The 17213-nt window shown below is 50.3% G+C and overlaps 1 protein-coding gene across 1 annotated transcript; it reads right to left on the reverse strand.

The window, feature by feature from the left end:
* Positions 1–6753: 6753 nt before the first annotated feature.
* Positions 6754–15566, reverse strand: LOC149339595 (uncharacterized). The gene is made up of 5 exons (XM_089550954.1): positions 15211–15566; positions 13483–13839; positions 11530–11896; positions 10587–10825; positions 6754–7168 (listed from the first exon to the last, which is right to left on the reverse strand). The coding sequence occupies exons 1-5, from the start codon at positions 15564–15566 to the stop codon at positions 6754–6756; spliced, it is 1734 nt and encodes a 577-aa protein (XP_089407080.1).
* Positions 15567–17213: the final 1647 nt, after the last annotated feature.

Consider the following 17213-nt stretch of genomic DNA (forward strand, 5'->3'; position numbering starts at 1 on the left):
CAACCGCAGCCGGGATCGAACCAGTGTCTTTTGGGGCAGCATCTCAGCGCACGTGACGACCGGCATGCAAAATCAGGCTTTCGACGAGGATAGTCGCCCAAAGCAAAGTTCCTCTCCCAGTGAGTGAACACGCTGCTCTGATGGCACTCGGTGCACTCCGTCGAGGCGAATTCCTCCTACTTATGACCACGAAACGAGTAAAGCCACACAAAGCGCGCTTTGTATGTCGTGTCACTTCTTTCGTTAACAGGTTTAATTAAGCCCGTTATACTTAAGCGGCCATAGTAAAACAGACAAAACTAAGAAGATTATTCCTTTTTTTATATCTATGCAAAGAACAAGCATGGCGTACGTCAAGAAAAATAAGGCACATTGGGCCTGCCCATGTGCAAGATGCGGCGCCGGCGGTCACAGAAGCCCTGCGGCACGCCTTGGCAGTGCGAAAACGGTTGGCGCCCGCCTGGCACCGCGAGAAAAGTTGGCTGGCCACGGACACCGACCGGCAGCCCCTCCCGGTGTTGTCCGCGAGGTAGGCGTATCACAAAGCCCTGTGTCTGCAACCCGCCCCCGTGACCTTCCTTGGCTGCTCTGGTGAACGCCGGCGCCTGCTGTGGCCACGTTGCTCGTCACTGGCGCAGCAGAGCGAGCGCTTGCCGAAGGTTCTGAACATGTCGATGCCGCTGGCGCCCCACACCAGTGGTAGCGCTTGATGCGGTGGTACCACCAGGCCTGAGACACGTCTCTCCTGCCCCTAACAGTAAAACACCGACGTGTTAATGTCAATGTAGATATTCCGATAAAGTGGAAAGAGAGAGAGAGAGACTTTAATGAATAATGGAGAGGTCTGCCTGGTTATAGGCCTGGCATGCTTACTCCAGGTAAAGTGGAAAACACCTGACGGCGACCTAACCAGCAGAAAAGCGCTTTCAACGATAAAGTGGAAAGGATAGCGTTGAAAGCGCTTTTCTGAGGGTCAGGTCGCCGTCAGTGAAAAGAGAAAATTACTTGAGGTTTAATTTGAGTCTGGTGCGAGCAAAACAAGATAAATCTCAAACTCGTACTGACTGTTCACGGCGTATCGTGCTCTGTCGGTGGTTGGTACCAGCCATGAATATGGCTGCCGAATCTACATCGGAATTTCAAAGTTCTGCAGAGAAACCGCAGCTAAAAGCGAAATTATGCAGAAGATATTTATAGATCCCTGGTAGTCCCCTCATACACCCCTCCTGGCGCAGTAGTGCAGCGTTTAAGCGATGCGCCACTGCCCTGCGATGGCAGGTGGGCATGGTGCGTCCCAGGTTGCTCTTTGCGGGGTTGTGATGACGTCGTAAGGTCACGCGACCCTATACCTACCTCCTAGGTTGCTGTGAGGGCTATGCCCGTGATTTTTCGCTGACAAAGCACGCCTTCGCCGAATACATCGGCACCGCATTTTCTGGAGAAAGAGCCTCTAACGCTTAATAATCCGGTTCTTTCACCGAGCATCGATCGAGATTATCGTATGATTAGCGCAAGGTGGAAGCGCAGACTGCGGCAGCACCAAGAATAGGCGAACCATTTCTATATCACGCACGCTGTTACCACAATAGGCGTAGACAGTTGACCTAAACAGCACTGCGCGGTACCTTTGACAAGGAGTCGCTCTTTTCTGTTCTTGCCCCACACGCGCATTCTGCGATGACGGATCCAGTGGCCAACACCGGGTCCCGCCCCGCTTCTTCCCGCGTGTGATGGGCATGGTGCCCCGATAGCGGCGCGGTGGCTGGACCATCTGGAACGGCAGGGCCTTCGTGGAGGGCTCCTTGGGAAAGCAGAAGCCCGGTGGAGACATGATGTCGCCAGGCGGAGCTTTCCGCCATGCCTGCTGCCTTGCTGTTTCTGGGAAGGGTTCATTGATAAGTATAGCAAATCAACACCCGTTTGGCAGTCCTCTTCGTCTTCGGGCTCGCGCCTATTGTGGTAAAGCGTGCGTGATCTAGAAATGCTCCGCCATTTCTCGGTGCTGCCGCAGTCTGCGCTTCCTTCCACCTTGCGCTAATCCCATATTTATTACAAAACTAGGGGCATCATAAATTTGCACATTTTTCGCCGTGCATTTTAGGGCATTTATTAATTTTAAATGGTGTACATTTTGCGCCGTGCATTTTAGGGCTTTTTTAATTTTAAATTGTGTTAAGTGTGGTTTCCTGTCATGCAGCATGCGCTGTAGATACCTGAGCGTAACATGGCGTTGCGCTGTAGCCAGCAGCTCCTTACCTCAGCGTAACACGGCGTTCGTTTAGAGTGGTGCCGTACGTTGCTACCGCCGACACGCTTTCAATCCGCAATTATGAAATAGAAAAACAGGCGTGGCATGATCTATGCCCGCGTAGGAAACAGTGCCAATAAAAAACAAACAATATTTCTTTAAAGAAAGAATGGTTCTGAGCCAGCGCCTTTGAAAGCTAAAATTATGAGGGCGCTGCTGTTATGTAAGTACTCTGCAGAGATTTCCTTTGTTAACGGCTTTGCTGGACCGGCAGCTTGATGTCTCTCGCCCGCATACTTTCTTTTATCTTTTTATCTCTGTCATCACCAAGCTGCACAGGACTCCCGGCGCGTGTATTTTCCCTTTTTCACTAAGTGTTGTTATGTTTTTCCCCCTGCCCCCTTTGCTGCTTGTGTCCTCGGACACCTGGCCGACCAGCATGACTGAATCCTTCTTGGGTTTTTTTTTTGTTTCTGTACTGTGTGGGTCAATACGCGCCTGCGCGCTTACACTGTTTCCTTTGGTTTTCTTGTTAGTTGCCTTGACTTGCGCATGTGCCTTACAATCACGGGTGTTGGGTGCTGTATAAAACGTGCGGATCGCCCTCCTTCGAAATTATATACCTTAATATATTTTAACATACCTTAAATCCTTGAAGTCTCCTTTCTTATCAATTACTAATATAATGTTAGCGTTATTCCAAGCTTCTGGTATGCTCGAGGTCATAAGGCATTGAGTATACAGGGTGGCACGTTTTTCTAGCACAATCTCTCCTCCGTCCTTGAAGTGATCTGCTGTTATCTGATCCTCACCTACTGATTTCCCCCTTTTTCATTGCTCCTAAGGCTTTCTTTACATCCTCTTTCCTTGCTCGCGGGATGTCCCATTGCTGTGCGCTACTGCATCTCATTAACGTTCTGATTACAGTGGATACTGTATTGATCCGTGTAGTAGCTCTGTCATTTTTATTCTGTCTGTAGAGTTACCACCTATTTGCGAACGTTATGATTGTATTTCTCAATCTAAGCCGAATGTCTGTTCTGCAACGATATCCTGAATTCAAGTCCTGGAGCAACCACAGCCGACAAGAGTCCCCAAAGTAGCTCAGGCGCAACTGGACAGCGCCAGACGTACAAAAATCAACACATAGGATAGATTTTCACTCTCATTTGCATGCACCTGGTAGATTCTGGTGGCACTGCTTGGCCGGTTGTTTGTTCTCGATGCAGCGCTGCCGGAAGCTCTGCCTCGACGGAAACCTGTTTGGGCCTCGGCTGCAGACGCCCGCCCCGTCCGGTTTTGTGGACACGCGGGCGTTCGTCGCGCTCGCTGAAGCAGCAGGCGAGCATGTGGCCTTCATTTGTACATACCTGCGGGATATCGCGGTTGTGATTCTTTATTCACAGCTGGCCAAGTTCACATTGCGTGAGACTTTTCATCATGCGACTTTCAATAAAGCCATTACATGCGAGCTCTGTGTGTAATTACAGCAGTGGATGTGGACAGCGCATTCTCTAAACCTGTCACTATCCGGAGCCCTTCACTACGGCGTCTCTCGTAGCCTGAGTCGCTTCGGGACGTTAAACCCCATAAACCAAACCAAACCAAATATGTCACTATGTTGATTGCTGGAAACTTTAACGGCATGTGCTGTGCGGAGGTTCTTGTTAGCTGATCACATCTTTTATGTGTGTGACGCTGCAGGTCTGCTGCTCTAAGGTCTATGAATGATGCAACATTTTTTCCTTCCTTGTCAGGTGGCTTTCGAGCAAGTCCATTGCCCACACTGTAATTAATCATCGCAATAAAAAATGGTCTGTCAGGAATAAATTCAGTACTGGTTCTTCAGTTCCACATTTCTTATTTTCATTGAACGCTTGTTCGTAATGAACGTCCCATTTTCCATTTTACTTCCTTGCGAAGCAATGCTATTAGAGGAAGAACCGCTCGATTTAAATGTGGATGTATTCGTGTCAGTGTTGATTGTTTCCAAAAACCGTTGCGAGCCGTACTCCCGTAACCACTCCGATGGCGCATGTAGCGGCCAACGCAGGGCCCTGCCCAGTATTTTCCGGTGGGTACGAATGGGTCGTGTACTACGGCGGTGGTGACTGGTCCATCTGGAAGCGCAGGGTCTCGATGGAGAGCCCTTTGGGCAGGCTTAAGAATCCTGGTGAGGATATCTTACATAGCTGCTGCCCATCAGCTACCGCTAGGATGGCGGGTCTAGTGGCCAACACCAAGTCCTATCTCGTCTCTTCCAGAGCGTGCAGCTGGACCAAGTCCTTCGGTGTCATTCTTGACGACTCGTCCATATGAAGGTAGAGACATTGGTCAGGCCACCCGAAGAGAGGAGGTCGTTAATGGGAAAATACGCTAAAGACCTCCTTTTTCGGGTCCGTGCCTCGTGACCGGAGGGGCGCGTGAACCCGAAAGAAATTGTGTCGTTGTGCCGTTTAGGGGTTTGTCCACGCAGTAATACGTTCCTAAGATATAAAAAATTTTCAGATGGGAATAAAATATAAGAATTCATAATTTACCACTGGTTAGATGAAGTACACACATTCCGAAAATTTATTAATTCCTCCGGTCATTTGGTGCCGCCACCATCGTCCGTGCTTCGATCCAGCAGTGACTTATTCAAAATAATGTTTGTAAAATTGGCCGTCTGTTAACGTCTTCGTTATAGTACCGAGGAAGCAATGTCCAATGCATAAAGTACATGTGATCAGGCTGCCTTATTTCTGCTGCGGAAGTGCCAAAATTTGTGTGCCGACGTGCTTTTTAAAACAATGTATGTCGCCGCATTAGCAGTTTTAATGCGCAAGAACAAATTTCACACAAAAAAGAACAACGTTATTATTACTTAGTCCGATTTGCTCCCGCAAAAAAGAAAAACTGGGCGGCAGCAACTTGCTGTAGTCGTCTTGTTCTTGAAGCCTTTATTCCGGGCCATGCCCACAGCAGGTGGGGAGCATCCACTCCAGCGGCTTGCGTGTAACAGTTAAGTCACTTCAGTTGCCCACGTGACTGGATACAGAAACTCTGATCGATTTGTGTTTCTGTTGATATGACGTTTCGTCGTTTAATCGGTAACGGGACTAGTGTTTACGCTGCGGTCTTCACGGCTTAAGCGTGATCTGGTAACTACGGAACGACTGTGGGTCGTTGAGGCGGCGTACAAAGGCGCCAGCCGATTTATAGCGTGTCTTCCGCTAGCTACATATGCATTTTCTGACGGTACTGCAAATGATACTATGGCAGATTATTAATATGAAACTCGCGCGGACATCTTGATCCCCAAATGTACCCTCCCTTTGCGCTGCTGAGCAGCCACTGTGAGCACAATGTCTCATGTTTTCCTTTGCTGATCATAGAAGGCACTAGAAGAAACCAGCTCGTTGGAAATAGTAACCTTTCATGTTCTTATTCACACTGTACCACTTTGTAGCGGGAAAATTCCCACATTCCCAGCGCACTAGAAAGCTTTTGTAAAATGAAGCAAGCATATATCTAAAACTTACCTGTGGGAAAGTTTAGAAATATCCGTGTTTGATGCTGTTTTAGCATTGAATTAACGGTGTCAAGCGAACGCGATTACCCAGCATGAAGCTTCAAGCAGCTCCATGATCTCAGCCGTGTTAGCTCACAGGAGGATTCACACTGCGAGTCATGAAGTACACATTTCGCTGCGATATCCGCACCACTGTTACTGGTGAATGACATTACTGAAAAAGTACAGACTTTGTCAGAAGTCTTCGGGCCACACGGTCTGCTTTTGAGCCACATAGGAGACTCAGTGCACCCTTAGAGATAATCACGAAAGGCTACAACAAGAATTCTCGCCTTAATTTTAGTTTGCAGCTTGACGGGTGCATTCAGTGCTCCATTACACGGCTGAATAGCAAGCTCTAGGCCTGGAGATACTTTACCGGGGGCTTAGATATACGACAAGCCGGTATTGGGTTTTTGAAGCGCTCACAAAGAATATTTTGCATCGAAATCAGGCCTCAACTCTTTATCCCAAGAATCTATTTGAGTCGCTCACGTCACGAACCACCCATTGTCACTCCAAGCTTTTTCATCGTCCGTACCAAATCGGCTGCTCACCGTAAGGGCGGGCAGCTTTAAAGTCAGCCACGTTTACACGAAGACGACGATGGAAGCGACCATGTCACGAATGCCGCAGGAAATTAGCAACCGAGATTCACGACAGTTCTGGGGCTTCCGATAACTTCAACCTAAAAACACTGCGCAACCTGTAGGTGAGAGAGTTCTCTAGTCCCGATGACAGAATGAGCTTTAACACGACTTGCAGCGGCGCGGATGGGCAAGCTCGTACAAAAAAGGTCAAATATAAAAATAAAAAGCAAGAATTACAGAAAATGCTGGAGTAGATACATTCACAGTTACTTATTTTGTCCATCCGTAAAAGGTGAAAGTCTGCGCGCAACTATGAAACACGAACAGCTTCAGCGCGCTATATAGGTATGTGGGCGAAGGCCCTAAGCAATGGCGCCGGGGGCAACGCAAGTCCTGCGGCACGCCTTGGCAGTCTGGAAGCGATTGGCTCCCGCCAGGCACCGGTGGCCGAGCTGGTTGGCCGTGGACACCGACCGGCAACGGGGCCCTCTGCTGTCGGCGAAGTAGGCGAACCGCAGCTTGTCGGCGCCGCATTGGTCTGTCCTCGGCATGCGGCAAGGTCGATGGCCGTGTCTCTGACCCCGCCCCGGGCCACCGTGCTGCTCGTGAGCACCGAGGCTGCTGGTTCCGCGGTCCTCACGACCGGCGCAGCGGCGCCAGCACTCGCTGATCGTAGTGAATACGTCGCTGCCGTTGGCAGGACAGCGACCCATCGGAAATGCCCACCGGTGGCAGCGCTTGTTGTTGTAGTACCACCAGGTCTCAGAGACGTCTTGCCTGCCCGTAATAAGAAATCATTGAAAACACACACACATATTGTGGCCAATGACAGTAGCTTCTGTCACCTAAAAATAAAAATAAAATAAAAACACGCATGGCACAGAGAAAGAACAGAAATGGGGAGAAGTTAGCACAGTAATCGCTTCGCTGTTGACTGGGTCGCAGGCAGGTGGGATGGGGCGAAAAAAAACGCAAACAAAGGAATAAACGGTTTTCTAACACTAGTTACTTAATATTCTCTGACGATTCATCGAACCCACAGATGCGACGCACCCCGTGAGAGATACTATACCTCAACCCCCGTTTGTAATGGAGTGAGGAGTCTGTCCGTTTCACACCAGCAAAGCGTACTGTCCAGTTCAGGCAGCCTCTGGCACTGTCATCGGCACAGGGCACGCCGGTGACCTGTTTAGTAACAGCTTCGTTCCCCGGGTTTCACGTAGCCTTCGCCGTCCGTGCACATGTCCGTTGTGCACGGGCAGAAAGGTGGCTGGAAGGTAAGTGGGCAGAGAGAAAGCGCGGAAGAAAAAAGGCGCGTAGGAAGAGTGGTTGCGCACACACAGAGGCTCCCTAGAGGGGACGCTCGCTCTTCTCCTGTGGTTGGCCTCTTTACAAACATTCCTTCAAGGTGCCCACATACCACATACCAGAGGGATGGCATCAGTCCAGAGTTCTAACTACCGCTCGATCACCGGCGCCATTATATTTAAGACCTTTTCATCCAATACTGAAGGGCTAGATCAGAGGCTAGGCCAAAGCTAATTGAGTCCGAACAAAAACCCAAACAGGATCCTGCCAGGGACGATGCCTCACGCCCTCCGCTTGCCGGTCATCATGCCCTCCTCTTGTCCGCCGCGGTGGCTCAGTGCACGGTTATGGCGCTCGGCTGCTAACCCGAAAGACGCGAGTTCGATAGACCCGTGTACTGTGCGATGTCAGTGCACGTTAAAGAACCCAAGGTGGTCAAAATTTCCGGAGCCCTTCACTACGGCGTCCCTCATAGCACGATTTGCTTTGGGACGTTAAACCCCCATAAACTACAAACCATTGCCCTCCTCTTGCCCTCCTCTTGCCGGACGAACACCTGTTGCTCGTGTGCGATAAGCTACTCACGCCCACCGGCGACAGCACCACCTTGTCACAGGCTCTCGGCTTCTCCCCTCGCCCTACAAGAAGGCCCAAGCAGCTATACAAAGGACGGGGCCCATGACTGCCACCAAGCGACGGCTGACCCTGTGCTGGGGCACAGTGTGCGGACAGCTTGAGCCCCAAAAGAGCCTCCATTTGTGCTGCTATGGCAGCAGCTGTGTGCATGATGGTACGCAGGCCTTCCTTTGCTGATCATAAAAGGCACTACCCCCCAGGGCGCAACCTGTCTGAGTGGGTGCCACCGCACAGCAGTGTGCGTGGGCGGGTGTACCATGGGTCTCTGTGTGCTTCTCCTTTATTTTTAGCTCTACTTTTTTTTTAGGCGGGACACAAACACAGTATCCACCTGATACAAAGGGGATATCCACCAGATCATCATCAGCACCATCATCGTGAAATGATACTGTGGCGTCACGCATATCTAGCGGATATTAGTAGCTGTGCGCGCGCCCGAGGCACGGTAGTAGCTGCAGCAGTGATAAAATCGCAAGGACGTGGTACACCTTATGCGTGGTGAGGGGGTCATGGACGCAGCCTTGACGCAGCAGCATGCTCAAAACGCTACGCATACACAAAACGGCGCAGCCGAAAAGCATGCCGCGAGTGGATAAGGAGGAGCGCACTCGGCATGCTTCCTGCAAACATGATGCGGGCGAGCAAGTCTTTGTGCCTGCTCCTGAAGGGCAGTGAGTGGGACAGAGGACCCAATCATAAGCGCCATCCCGAGGAAAACGGGCGAAAGCATTCGTAGTCTTTGCGAGGCGACGCTGTATAAGTAGGGTTATTCTTTTTCGGGTTTTATATTTTTTTCAAATTCGGGGGGTAAAAATCGGGCGTTATTTTTCGGCTTGATAATAGGGGAGAAATCGGGTTTTTCGTGGAAGGACCCCGTAATTCGGATTTTATCGGGTTAAATTTGCAAACTAATAATTTATTCGATTTCGTCTAACCGGTGGGTAAGAATTAGGGCTATATTTTGGCCTCCTTTCAAGAAAGTATTGCAAAATTTGGCATTTCTTTGGTGATTAATTATTAAGCGCAGTGAGAGGCAACGGCCAGTTTTGAGAAAAGAAACATTTTATTCACGAGGGCTGGTCATCGACGTTCTACACGTCCTTATTAACATACATAATCATCTGCATGCGCAACACCTCGGTTTCTATCCGAGACCTGTCTGGTCTCTGCAGGTACCTTAGCTGAGAGAACGTTCGCTCAACGTCACAGCTGCCATTAGCTAGGCACAACAATGACAACGCTGCATTTACTAGCCTTGGGTAACGCACAGTTGCGTCGTTCCAATAGTCCATCACTTCAACACCTTCATTTCTGGGGCTTGCTTCCAGCAAGTACTGGTTAAACTCCTCGCGAAGCAAGCCTACATCGTTCATCACGGTAATAAAGAGAGGTCGGTACTCATCAAACGACTGATTTCAGCAGCCGCTTCTGGAACGGATCGAGTACGGCTCCCAGCTGGAGGCACAGCAATTCCGTGGGCACAAGCATTTGCCAGCAATGTCGCCAGCTCGCGCCATGACTTAATCCACCACTCCCATTAGTAACGCCACATTTGAGCGAGTAAATGAGTACAGATATCCGAAGGTCCAATTGCGACTGGAGTGATACTCATTATTACCCTGCCATAACAAAGTCAGTTGGCGTAGCGCTATGCGTGGTGTCATGATTGCGTTAATCACTTCGCGAACCCGGCCGCGGCAGCCGCCTTTCAGCGGAGGCCAAACGCAGAGGCGCCCATGTGCTGTGCGATGTCAGTGCACGTTAGAGATCCCCAGGTAGTCGAAATTATTCCGGAGACATCCAGTACGGCACCTCTTTCTCTCTTTTTCTCTTTCTTCTTTCACTCCCACCTTCCTCCATTCCCTTGCGGCGCGGTTCGGGTATCCACCGAGATGCGAGACAAATACTGCGCAATTTTTCCCCTAAAACCCATTTCCAACCAACGAGCGCTAAACACTTGACGCACCCTTGGGACAAGCACCCGTCAATTGTTTTTGTAACTGGCGGATATCTTCCACTAGATGACACGACGAGATTCAGATGTGAAAGAGGCTTCAGTACTTATATTTGAACAAGAAAGAACTAACAAAATTCCGGCATTCAAACGCAGAAATTACCCACGACAGCCGCGCTGTAATAACGCATTACCGTGTATCGCAATCGTTCAGAGATATTTGCATGCAGTTTTCTGGCTGGTTCGTGCGCGGCAAGAGACGCAGAAAAAGGGGAGAGGAAGCTTTCCACTCCACACCTGGTGCATTCCGCGAAGGCTACTCTCTCGCTGCACTGCTTGGCCGGTTGGTCTTTCACGATGCAGTGCTGCCGGCAGCTTCTCCTCGACGGGAACCTGTTTGGGCCTCGGTTGCAGACGCCCGCCCCGTCCGACGCTGTGGACACGCAAGCGTTCTTCGCGCGCTTGTAGTAAAACTCTGTCCGGGGGCTGGAGCAGTAGGCGAACACCGGAGTTTCGCACGAGGCCTTGCTTTGTACCTGCGAAAGGTCGTTGCTGGGCCCTTTCCTCACACGATACACGTGGAAAATTTGGACGCTAATTCTCATTTTCGGTTTATAGGCTCTTACTCTGCGGACTAATGACGACTTCCATATTTGTGATCACCTTCTTTTTCTTGGCATGAAGAGAACTAACAAACGCTGTTCAACCTCCTGTACTTTGTCGTCGCAGTTGAGGACTCTTCTGCTGTCGTATTTCGTATACGGAAGCCACATGCGAGGCTGTAATACATCGCCTGACGACTGCCGCGGATGATACCGGACATCGTAGCTCTCTGTCGCATTCAGCCGCCGCAGCCGGGATCGAACCGGCTGCGGCGGCTGAATTTCGATGAAGGCGAAATTCTTGAGGCCCGTGTGCTGTGCGATGTCAGTGCACGTTAAAGAACCCCAGGTGGTCGAAATTTCCGGATCCCTTCACTACGGCGTCCCTCATAGCCTGGGTTGCTTTGGGACGTTAAACCCCAACCAAACCAAAAGCTTCCCGCATCAGGGCTCTCAGGTGTCACACTATAACGAGAATGTAGAGTAGGTAACGGTGTCTATTCTCCTGAAGCGCTGTCTACAGCTTCTCTTCACAGAAATTACGGCGTCATAAGCTGCCACGTTCAACAGAGTGAACACGAACACTTAACTAACTTTAAGTTGGGAAAGAAAGGCAGTGAGGTTTTTTTGAAGCTCACGGGAGTTCGCAGCAAGCCGTCCTCGATGCTTGCGTACACGTTCACGGCCTCAACGACGTCCCTCGCCGTGTCCACGTAGTCCGCAGTTATCGGCCGTGGGAGGTCGTAGTCTGCGCCGGTTCCTGGTTCGTCGCGTCCAGTTTCACCATCTGCCTGAACGTCGTCCTCCGGTATCCCGTCGTGCGCATCGTTCCCGTCGATAGCGGCGCCCACGTGTCGGCGCGTAGGCTCTGTCGCATCGCCTGGGTGCTGGGCTGAGTGATCGTACTTTGACCGCGCTGCCGCCTTGGATCCCGGGTGCGCCTCCGCGCCTGCGTTGTCGGAACCGCCAGCACCAGCCACTTTCGCTGGAGGCGTCCGGTCGTCCCTTTGCATGTTCGGAGGAAGAAAGGTGAAAGCGTTAGAAGCATCCTTCAAACACTTTTACAATTTCAGAACTTTGGCTTCGTAACTAGCGAATCAAGCATCAGAGTGTGCTGGGGCAAGCCGTAACGGTAGTATGTCTGCTTTGTCCGAGGTATGAAACCATGCTTCGCTTTGGACAGCCAACCTCTATAGTACGAGGGTCGCATGTACTTTTAATTGATCAGTTGTGGTAATTGATGCTCTGTGCGTTCATCATTGTCCTTGTAGCAACACACGATGTTTTCGTTTATGATTATCCCCGTTTCACGCATTCGACCGGCACAATAATCGTGTTTATCGATAATATTGCGGTCTCTGTTAACTAGTATAATACGGTATTGGCGAATTTAGTAGGTGTTTGCGATTATTCGATTGCGGCGGCATAGTGAGTGAAGCAAGATAAATTTCCAATCGTTCACCACAGCTGCGGAGTCAATACAATCACATGAAATGCCTGATTCGCAGCCGAAATTTCATCTTTCCCGCAAATTCTCGCAGCTAAAGAGCGATGTTCAGAAACATATGCGCGAATTTATTCAGGCCCCTACATCGCACCCGTCAAATAATTTACTATCACTTAGAAATCTTTTCGATGCTCCCAGAAGACCTGGAGACGAACTCTTCTTGTTTAAAAGCAAAACAGCGAAATAAAATTACCCTTCCACTAAAAGTGTTGGAGCTAATGCATGAAGAATGGTGTAAATCGGGTGCTTCCACGAAGACTTTTTTTTATCTGAAAAACGCCATATTTATAGCATTAAACTACGATGCCGTCGAATTAGCGAAAACTATGTACTTTTTTTCCTACTGAAATTACGCATCTCACTCTAATATGAGATTAGCAGCTGTGCTTTATGTCATAATAGTAACTCTAGTTTTTACAATCTGAAAAGTGTGATTGCCCTTGAAGCTGTGGTACAAGAGATTCTACCTTTTCATACGCATAAAACCGACACTGCTGCGTTGAAAAGTGCATGCAGCCGCACTTGCGAGCGCAAAGCGTTTGGAGACACGTGTGCAATGTGACACCTTCTCTGGAGCTCAGAAATCCTGCCCAGTGTCTGGTGCCATGCGCTATGCAACAAGAAAGACGATAAGCTTCGTCGGATGGTTGCTACCAAACGTAGTGTTCGTTATCACCTGTTCCTGTAGCCTAGGTGTCACTGCATAGGGAATGTAAAACATGCACCATCGAGAAGGAACTCGAGTTATCACCCTGATGAGGACGAAATGAACTTTGGCTCAACATGCAGTGCGGAGAACCAACAACCGATGGTCTGTTTTAGGGTCAGAGTATGCTCCAAGGTAAGTCAAACGAAGCCAGAGCTGACAGAAGGCAAGGTTAGAGATAACGTTGGGAAATTTCCTGGGACAAGTCGGCTCCGGCTTTACAGGATATAGCTGCTTAACGGCAGTTTTTGCTTGCGTACAATGAAGATTTTGGAGCACAGAAACATACAGTTCGCACATGCGTGAAACTGCAATCGCAAGCCGCAATGCAAGGTTGACTAAATAGAGTGTCGCGTGAATTGGTGAAATGACAGGTACCCCCTCGCTTCGTGCACCAGGCTGGAGTAGACGTCCGCCGACATGGCCACAATGATGAGGGCGAACACTGCGGCGAAGCAGAGGGCGGCGAGCGCCCAGTGTGGCTGCCTCGCGAACCCCTTCCAGCCAGCCACTGCATCGTCTGGTGGGGGCTGCTCACTGCCGATGAACTGTAGCGCCGAGGAGACCCCTTTCGTGGACGGGCGACCCACACCGTCGCTGTCCTCACTGTAGTTGAGGAAGTAGTGCTGGATCTCCTCGGGCATCCAGTACGGCGCTACGCTGCCCACCTCACCAGAGCTGCTGCTTCTGCTTTCCCGGAGTCCTTCAGGCGGAGAACGCCGCCGTTTCCGGCTCCTGGAAATGTGGGAGCCATCCGATGTTGCGCAAGTGCCTTAAATACAGGAAGGTCAGCACCCTTAAGAGCGTATTACGCATCCAAACATACGGTTCACGTGCGAAAAAATGCGCAAATTTCACTTGCCCCTTGGAAACAGTACTCTTTCCTTCTTTAATGTCGTTGAATGAAACAGAATTCGTTGTTTATTGAAAGCTCAAGCTCTTGATGTGCAAGCGCATGCTGAGGGGGATGATTACAGTCTCGCGGATATGATGCCTCCACATGAAGCTTGTAAGGAACGGATCGTGAGAGATAATCCTTACGCTCTCGTAGCTAAGTCTGTGGCTCACAGAGTGCTTCAACATGTCACCAGATGAAAGTTGACCAACAATTATCCCACCTTTTCATCTTATACGTAACACGTGTATCCTATATGTATTCAGCCTCTGGGCCTTACGTGTAGAATATTCGCCCTCGAGCATTGTAGTAGCGATACTAGCGATTAAGTAATTACAGTGTCGGTTTGGCTTTGGTTTATGGGGTTTAACATCCCAAAGCGACTAAGGCTATGAGAGGCGCCGTAGTGAAGGGCTCCGGAAATTTCGACCACCTGGAGTTCTTTTACGTGCACTGACATCGCACAGTACACGGGCCTCTAGAATTTCTCCTCCAAAGATATTCTATCCGCCTCGGCCGGGATCGAACCCGCGTCTTTTGGGTTAGCAATCGCGCACCATAACCACTTAGCCACCGCGGCGGCCATTGTCTCGAGTGTCCAGAACAGCTCCGCCCATCGACCAGGATAGCAGCACTCTGACCCGCTTCACAGGTGGCCGTCGTTGCCCAGCGACATGCCCATGAAGAGACGGCACCACCCATGGTCACTGGTCGCTAACGAGGGGTGTCCGATATGCTGCACTGCACTACAGTATCCGATAATTCCCTTGCTTGGAAGGATCCCTCAGCAGCATACTCTCATGTCCACGCACGAAGGTCAACTGTGCAGTCCTGTACCCTTTATGCAGCGCCTCTGGCCAAGTTGACTGTTTCACGTGCCTTTGGGTTCATGTTATTTCAAAACGAAAATCGCAGCTGTCAGTTTTACTTTTCAGGAAATGAGATAACTGAACCCAACGATTTCTTTTGCCAACAAACTTTTTTTCTAAGCGTGACACCGTCATAGAAGCTGAAATGTAGTTTCTGTTGTAAGAAGGTAATCAGACAGCACATTCTCACGCATAAGCTGTGCGCCTACCACAGCAAAGTAGAGAGCACAAAAACAGCGGGGCTGCAGTTTCTCGCTCTCGTTTCCTTTACTAGCATCACCCTGCGGCACTATTCATGCGCGTTGGTTTCGCTGCTTTTGCCTCCGGAACAATAGAGTGTACCTTGACCGAGGCTTGTCATCGGAGCTCTCCTCGGTTGATGTTGACGACGAGGTGCTGCTCTTGTCTTCTTTCGGTCCGCCTGAGGCCTCTCTGTCGGAGGGTCCAGGGGCCAACGTCGGTTCCTGTTCCGCTTCTTCCTGTTCCTCCGGCTGGTCCAGGTCCTCCAGTGGCGGCGGTGGCTGGTCCATCTGGAACCGCAGGGTCTTCTTGGATGGCTTCCTTGGCAGGCTGAAGAAGCCCGGTGGAGCCTTGAGGATGCCAGGCGGTGCCCTCCGCCATGGGATTCTGCGGGGCACATTCGCCGACATGTAGGAAAGGGACGCTGGCTGAGCTGCCCGAGGCGAAGGAGCCGCCATTTGGGATAGGCTGTAAAGCTGTGCCTTCTTTGTCTTCCGGCTCGCGCTCCAACCTGCGTGGCGCGTGACGAGGGTATTGGAGTGGCCGCTGTTCGCGCTTGCAGCCTGCGGCGATTTAATTTCGATTGCGCGGGTACCCGTGAATGTTGAAGAATTACACCCGAGCTGAAGCCGCAGTAGTAGTTTCAGATAACTTGTGCACAATTTGACGAGCTGTAGACCTCTGCAAAATATCACAACTTCAAGTACGGAGTAACTGTGCAAAGCATTAGATATGCCGTGACGGCTGGCAGCGCCGCAGTCGCAGTTGAGTAGGGTGGCCATTGTTTCTTCAAAGCTATCATACGCCCTTATTCTTGTTGCTAGTGCGACAAAATTTGTATGCTGATTTACGTTGGAAAGCAAGGTAACGAATATCAAGGTTGGTGCGCAAAAAAAAGTTAACGGTGGAGCAATTGCCGACAGAAACCGCAAGGCTAGCTCCCCCTGTAGCTTACAGCATCTCAACTCAACTCAAAAAAAAAAAAAGATGGCACTACCAGACATCGATAGATGTGTGAAATAAGTTGAATTTACCACCGATGATCACTTTGGTGTTTTTATTTTAAGCTGGGGCTTCACAAACGCGTCAAAATTTTTCTGGAGGGTGAAGGTGGGCAGGGATGAGTCAAGCGAGGCGATGACAGAGTGGACAGCTCCTTAGTGACGGGGGTGGGGTGGGAATGTGACGGGTAGGAAAGCACTGCTTTCGCAGTAAAAAAAAAATCTACTCGCAGATGCAGATGAAAAGGAAAGGCAAAAACTACCCAGATATGTGCAGGCCATTCCACTTGCCTATTCACACGTACTGCAATAAGACCACTTGTCCTGCAGAACGTACTCACCACATCACAAAGATCTCCGTCGAGAAGAGGTGGCATTCTGGCCCCGACACTGGACTAGAACTTTCCCTCACCTTGCGCTATCGCGCCCCACATGCTACCCAGTAAACTGCCCTTTTTGTGGCCCACATACCTCCCTCTGCCATCCCACATGCGAACGCCCCATTTATTCCTCCGCATCCCCATACCTCAGCCCTCCTCGTCCCAGCGGGAAACCGCCCTTTCTAAGCACGGCCCTGGAGGATCAGTGCTACCTGATCGCCCGGGCCAGCCGGATAGCTAATGGGGCGCTGGACTAATGACTTCACCGCCTGGGGGCCTCCCTCCACCCTGTTTATAATAAGGGTTTCTCTCTCTCTCTCTCTTTATGCCCATTAACATCGTCTGGGCGCATCCATATCGCAACAACGGAAAGCTACACAACCTACACAGCTACACAAAGAAAAATTTGTGCTGGTCCAGGGACGGCCCCTGTTGAGGTGTTGAGGTTTAAATTTATTGAGGTCAGCCTCAAATGTTAGTTAGCCGAGTGCCATTGGTCTATCAGGTAGCTTTTTTTTTTTTTTTTGCTGTTGCAAAGCTCTGCTGGAGCGGCTAGTGAGGCATCAGAAACAAACAGATCGCTGGGAGCAGTGTCAAACTTTCGCACTAAAGGCTTTTGGCCAAATAAAGGAACAACAACGGCTGAGCTACTGCTTAACATGAAGCATACAGCGAAAAGCACTCCGCGAAAAGCTCTCCGCACGACGGCGTTCCAGCGGCTGTT

The sequence above is a fragment of the Amblyomma mixtum genome, chromosome 6, assembly GCF_055824585.1.
Source record: "Amblyomma mixtum isolate Tamu chromosome 6, ASM5582458v1, whole genome shotgun sequence".
NCBI classification, from domain to species: domain Eukaryota; kingdom Metazoa; phylum Arthropoda; class Arachnida; order Ixodida; family Ixodidae; genus Amblyomma; species Amblyomma mixtum.

Coding starts and splice junctions, on each gene's coding strand:
- LOC149339595 (XM_089550954.1), bottom strand. CDS start 15,566: ATGGCGGCTCCTTCGCCTCGGGCAGCTCAGCCAGCGTCCCTTTCCTAC. Junction 11,897..13,482: donor CTGGTGCACGAAGCGAGGGG/GTACCTGTCATT, acceptor GAACATGCAAAG/GGACGACCGGACGCCTCCAG. Junction 10,826..11,529: donor ACGGCTTGCTGCGAACTCCC/GTGAGCTTCAAA, acceptor GACCTTTCGCAG/GTACAAAGCAAGGCCTCGTG.